The sequence below is a fragment of the Triticum urartu genome, chromosome 7A (assembly GCF_056163025.1).
Source record: "Triticum urartu cultivar PI428250 chromosome 7A, HENAU_Tu73, whole genome shotgun sequence".
Classification (NCBI taxonomy): Eukaryota; Viridiplantae; Streptophyta; class Magnoliopsida; order Poales; family Poaceae; genus Triticum; species Triticum urartu.
Window position 1 is genome coordinate 587,544,336 of NC_141879.1, and position 6,330 is coordinate 587,550,665.

The following is a 6,330-nucleotide window of genomic DNA, read 5'->3' on the forward strand; positions in this document are numbered from 1 at the left end:
GCAGCCCACCATGGGGCAAAAACCCAGTGACACCTACGAAGCTACGACCAGAAAAGTTCAGCCATTACAAACCTGATTCAGATAGGCCACCCACACAAAAGCTCGCGCAGGAGCATGAACCACTCACATAACCAAACTAGTCTTTCACCAAAACGCCAACTTCATGCGCCATGACCGGGGTATAGGAGCCAAAAGAAGCACAAGCGGAGAAGAAGAAGCACTGCCTCCCGCCCTTGGCCACCTGAACTTCAACTTTCACCCGCTCCGTGTCGCATCTCTTGGTGCTGCACAGATTCTCATCATGTTTGTGGCGTTGATCCTTAGCATCTTCGATCCACGCTCCATCGCCTCCCGATCTTCACCCGACAGTAGACCTGCCCAATAAGATATGTATCCACAAGCAGAATATATCACCTCAAAAGGAGACTTCAAATCCTTGAATTCGAAGATTCTTTTGTTACGACAGTTCCACATCACCCAGCATAACGCAGCCAGGCCAAACGTGTAAAACCTCTCACCATCAGGCAGGTAACAATGCACCAATCAAAGTATTGCCACAAGTTGTTAGGGAAACACTCAGTGCCCAAAACACACCCCACTGTTCTCCACATAACTGTAGCGACAGGGCAGGTAAAGAAGAGGTGCTGAAAGGTTTCTCTGCCATCACAGAAGGCGCACACGGGCCTTCCCAGCCACCCGCGTCTGCACATTACATCCCTGGTCAGGACAGAATCCTGAAACAATTGCCACAAAAAATCTGAATTTTTAGGGGAATTTTTGCTCTCCAAATCCATCTAAAGTTGCATCCATCTAGGGGTCTCTCCAAGTATTCATAAATGGATTTTGTGGTAAAATTTTTCTTCTTCCCCAGGGACCAAACAACCTGATCTGGATCGTTAGATAGGGGCCAGTCCCGCACCTTATCTCACACCTCCCCCCATTGTTTGAGAAGTGTGGGGTTGAGACTTCTTCTAAAGAAGTTCACCTCCACATTCTCCCTGAACATAGCCACCATTATCGCTTGATTATTACATATGCTGAATAGAACAGGAAACTGGAATATATCGGTTGCTCATCGCCAAAAGGATCCAACCACAATCTGGCAAGATTGCTAGAGTTCAAGATTACTTTTCTGCCAATCATATAGTGCTCCTTAACTTTCATGATGGCTTTCCAGATGGGAGAGTCCCCAAATCGGGTCTTAATGGATGCCACCGTATCCTTTTTGAAATATTTTTCCCGGATCACCTCCTGCCAAAGCCCATTCCGGGTCTCTAACTTCCACCACCACTTGGTGAGCAGACTTATATTCTGTTTACGTAAATCTTTCACCCCCAGGCCCCCCTTCTCTTTCGATCGACAAATTCTGGACCATTTGACCAAGTGATACCGCTTGCGTCCATCATGTTCTTGCCAGAGAAAACGCTTGTGATGTTTATCCAGTTTACTAATCACTCCCTTAGCTATTAGGAACATGGACATGTAGAAGTACACAATGCTAGTTAAAGAGGAGTTAAGGAGAATGAGATGCCCTCCCGAGGAGGCTGCATTGCCAATTCACGATTCACAGCACTTGAGGAATCTTTCATCCACAAAATCCCAATCTAGGCTACGTAAGTTTGAGCAACTAACCGACACCCCAAGGTACTTCATGGGGAAATGGCTGATGCTACAATTGAACAAGTCTGCATAGTAAGATATCACCTCATTGTCTCCCCCTACACATAGGATTTCACTTTTCAGAAAATTGATCTTCAATCCAGACATAAGTTCAAGCATGTATAGCAGCAGTTTCAGGTTGACAGCAGCCTCATTATTATGTTCAAAACAGATCACCCTATCATCCGCATACTGCAATATTGCTACCCCTCCCTCAATTAAGTCCGGCGCGAGGCCAGTAATCAAGTTTTCTTTTTGAGCGTTAGTGACCATCTTCAAAAGGGTTTCAATAGCCAAGTTAAACAAGAAGGGGGAGTAAGGGTCGCCCTGCCGGACCCCTTTGTGACTCTGAAAGTAGGGTCCTACTTCATTATTAAGCTTAATGCTCAGGGTGCCATTGTGCAGTATCTTCTCCACCTAGCCGCACCAAGTCGGGCCAAAACCATGGTTTCGATGACATTCTAAAAGAAAGTCCCAATTTATCTTATCACAGGCTTTCTCGAAATCCAACTTAAGAACAATCTCCACCTTCTTTTTATGGTGGGTATGGTGTAACACCTCATGAAGAGTAAGGATCCCATCCATAATGTTTCTGTGTTTTATGAAAGCATTTTGATATTTGCTAATCAATTTGTGAGAAAAGTTAGCCACTTGGTTATCCAGAACCTTCGTAATCAGCTTGTAAGGGCATCTAAGGAGACATATGGGGCGGTACTGCTGGATCTTTCTCGCCCCATTCAACTTTGGTATTAGAGTGATAATACCATAGTTCAGTCAGGCCACATCTAGGGTATTATCATAGAAGGCTTCAAACATCCGCATAATATCTTTTTTTACAAAGTCCCAACAATGCTTATAAAATTCTGTCGGGATACTGTCGGGGCCTGGGGCTCTATCACTTTCCATACTAAACAAGGCCTTTATTACTTCCTCCTCAGTAAAGGCTTTAGTCAGTGTATCATTGTCATCCACGGTGAGTTTCTCACTGCTAGACCACGTATCAGGATACATATGAAATAAATTCCCCCTCGCAGGGCCAAATAGGTCTTTGTAAAAGGTTGTTGCATGACCCAACAGGTTCTTAGTGCCTTCTATAACTTTCTCCCCATCGTCCAAAGAGTGTATAGTGTTTTTCTTTTCCTGCCATTGGCTATCCGATGAAAATAAGCCGCGTTCTGGTCTCCTTTCAGAAGCCACCTTTCATTTGAATGTTGTAGCCAAAACAGCTCCTCCTCTGCAAGAATCTCATAAAATTCTATACACAGGATGGTCCTCTTCTCATAGGTTTCTGGGTCCAGGGGTCCATTCTCTTCCTTTTTCTCTATCTCCTCCAACTCTTGTTTAATCCACTTTTTCCTTTTTCTGGCATGCCCAAAAGCATGCGAGCCCCAACCTTTAAAGTATTTTTTAATACGTTTCAACTTTATATTCAGGATGTTAATAGGGTCTACAGAATACGCAGGCTGTTCCCATATCTCTTTAGCTTTATGATAAAAATCCTCATTTTTTAACCAGCTCAGCTCAAATCTGAACTCTCCCCTATGAGGAGCCCCCTTATCAGTGGGGTTGGATGAGAGCAGCAGGGGGTTGTGGTCAGACACATCTCTCACAAGCTTACGAACTGTAACTAAGGGGAATAAATCTTCCCAATCAGGGCTCATTAGGATCCTGTCTAATTTCTCCAGAGTAGGGTGCCTCTGTTTGTTGGTCCAAGTATATTTTCCTCCCCCCATGTGAATCTCTCTAAGGTTAAGGTTTTGGATAATAGAGTTAAATCTATCCATGTACGGGGATGTATGCAGATTTTTATTCTTGTCGCAACTTTCCCAAAGGATGTTAAAATCACCACCAATCACATAAGGAGTCCTGACATTGGTGCAGACCGAGATCATCTCATCTAGGAACTCATCTTTCTTATCGTCGTGTGCCGCCCCATAGACTACCACCAATGTCCATATAATCTTGAGGGTAACATCAAGAACTGCAACTTGCATGAGGTACTTACTTGCATTCCAGGAAACAACCTCCAGGGTCTCTTTTTTGACCCCACACAACACACCACCTGATTTACCAACAGAAGGGATCCAATTCCAACTAAATCTGTCAAAGGGGTCAACTCTCCTCAAATACTTTTGATCAAAGGTTTTTTTTAGTTTCCTGAATACCTAAGAAGTCCAGAGAGTGGTCCTTAATGATGTCAGAGAAGCAGGTGGCCATCCCTCTTTTACCTACTCCTCTACAATTCCAGAATAGGCCTTTCATGATTTTTTCATTCTAGCCCTCCCCCCTTTGGCAGCCCTGCTAGGAGAACGAGCAGGACTACCAGCTTCCCCTACCAAAGAGGATCCATTTTTTGACTTCTGGTGGTAGGTCTTGCTATAACCACACTAGGTTTCCTCTCCCTTTTTTTCTAGATCCCACTTTAGTGAAATTCAACTCTTCCACCTCATTAACATCTACCCACTCTATATTCAAAGGGGTCTGATCCCCTTTGCATTAGTTAACACAAGTTTCCCCCCTCGAGGGTCATTCTGTTATGCATTTGCACTTTTTTGTCCATGTTTCTGCATTTTTCAAGTTCTCTAAGGATATCCACATTACTAAAATCATTATCAGGAATATTCACTCCCATTTTAACTTCTCTAAGAATGAGATCGGGATTAGATAAGGCCTCAAAAGAGTTAGGGCTATATGTAGTACCTTCGATGTCTCTTTTCTTAGCCGCTGCCATTGCCTTCTCCTCCACCCTCTCCATCATGTTGTGGGCGTTTCTCAGGCTGAAGCGCAGGTTTTCCTCCGTGACAAGTGGGGGAGCAGGGGGCCCCACATTGATCATCTCTGCCTCAGGTGACTCAACCCTGTACTGCCGAGGAGTAGCAGTCTTCTCACCATCCCCATTCACTTCTTTTACCTGACGACATTTTTTAACGACATCAGAGTAAGATTTTCTGGGACTTTTCAGGTTACAAGTCAATGAATTCACATCATAGGAGCTTACTTTATTTTGTTCCATCTCATAGGCCATAGTTTCAATTAGCAACGTGGTATGCAGAGAGTCATCAGACTCTACACTCTCTTGCGACTCCCTGATGGGATCTGCTTCCCCCCCCCAAACAATGCAAGGAGCTTCACAGGTGGTTCAACATGAGTTTTGTTCTCTGTTTTTCCATGTTGCATAAGGGGGTAGTTCTTCCCATCAGCATTCCCATCAAATCAGCAGGTGTCTAAACTGTCTTTTCATCCCTATTAGGATCTCTCACCAGGATTTGTTCCACCTCATAGAAAAAAGTCATAAAAATAGTCTCCCAGCACAGCTTCTGCAATCACAGGAATTTCATCCACATTCCTGCACCCAATCCTCACCCTAGCAGAGGTCGGACGATGCAGAGTAGCCGCATCAACCTCCAAGGGGGCCCCAACTAGTGATGCCACATATGCAATGTTTCTTTCACTCCTCTTATCAAGTGGCACATTGCTGATATTAACCCATGCTATCTCCATTTTTCCTTTAGCCCCTACCGCAGACGACCATGGAGTGGCAAGAATGACAGCACCACTCGTCTTAAGCGTCACCCTCCCCACATAACAGATCTGAGCAACAGCCCTTGGATTAGGAAATTTCACTACAAACACCCTTGGCCCTATAGCATGAGTAGAGCAATGCCAATCAGTGGCTAGGTAAGCTGACAGATCTAACTCCATCTGACGCATAGAGGTTTCACCTTCAACAATAGTAACCACAATATTGTTGGCCCTAGCTTTTTGTTGATTAGCGGAACAGGAGTCGTGGATATAGTAAAACCCCTGTCCCTTGGACTGGAATGCACACATGGGTGCAGCACATTCCCAGGGCAAAAACTCCACGCACACAGAAGCTAGATGCCCTAATTTCTTGCATCTCTCGCAGTAGGCTTGCAGACAGCGAGTAGGGGAGTGTTCACGAGATTTGCAAATGAGACACGTATCTGCTTTTTTGGCAGGAGGCACCTGAGCAGGGGGCTGCTTCCGCTGAGGACGATCAGACGGCAGATGAGGTTGCTTTCTGGCGGTGTCGCCGCCCGAGCCTGATGACGCCTGGGCCTTCTGCACCCAGACACCACCGCTCTGGATCTCTCTGCGATTGGTCGTCGCTGCTTCATCCCAGCGCGCAGAATCCTCCACCGACACGATGTTGGACGATGTCGAGAAGCCATAGCTGTCGCCTTCTTCACGCCTCGAGGAGAACTTGCTCCGGTCGCCTCCCCGGCCGTTGCCGCGGCCAGCCTGCCGCCCTCCTCCGCAGTCCATGCGCCCGGCCCTGCCTCCTCCGCGTCGCTCTCCGTGGTGGCCGCGCCCCGCGTCGTTCGCCATGGAAGAGGACAACACCATGGCTGCAAACGATCTAGGGTCTCCGCCTACCTTACCCTCCCACCACTCGAACGAATCTGGATTTCTGGATCTTGGGTCGCCGCCCAGAAGTGGGAGAAGGAGGTCTCTAGGTCAAGGATCGGTGCGGTCGGGGCTTTATACCAGCGCTGCTGCCCCGCGGGGGTGGGTGGACTCCCCCCACGTGTCGCGCATCCGCCATTGGTGGGCTCGGTGCCACGAGCGGGTTTGTCTCGGGTCGGCTCGCCCCACCCGCACACGTCACCGCGCTCCTGTGTACCGCCGCGATGCCCACGTCTCCTCCGT

General features: G+C 47.0%; 1 protein-coding gene across 1 annotated transcript; it reads right to left on the reverse strand.

Moving 5' to 3' along the window:
- Positions 1–320: 320 nt before the first annotated feature.
- LOC147960568 (uncharacterized) lies at positions 321–6,009 on the reverse strand. Its single transcript, XM_087536252.1, has 2 exons — positions 5,647–6,009; positions 321–374 (listed from the first exon to the last, which is right to left on the reverse strand). The coding sequence occupies exons 1-2, from the start codon at positions 6,007–6,009 to the stop codon at positions 321–323; spliced, it is 417 nt and encodes a 138-aa protein (XP_087392378.1).
- Between the last annotated feature and the right edge of the window lie 321 nt (positions 6,010–6,330).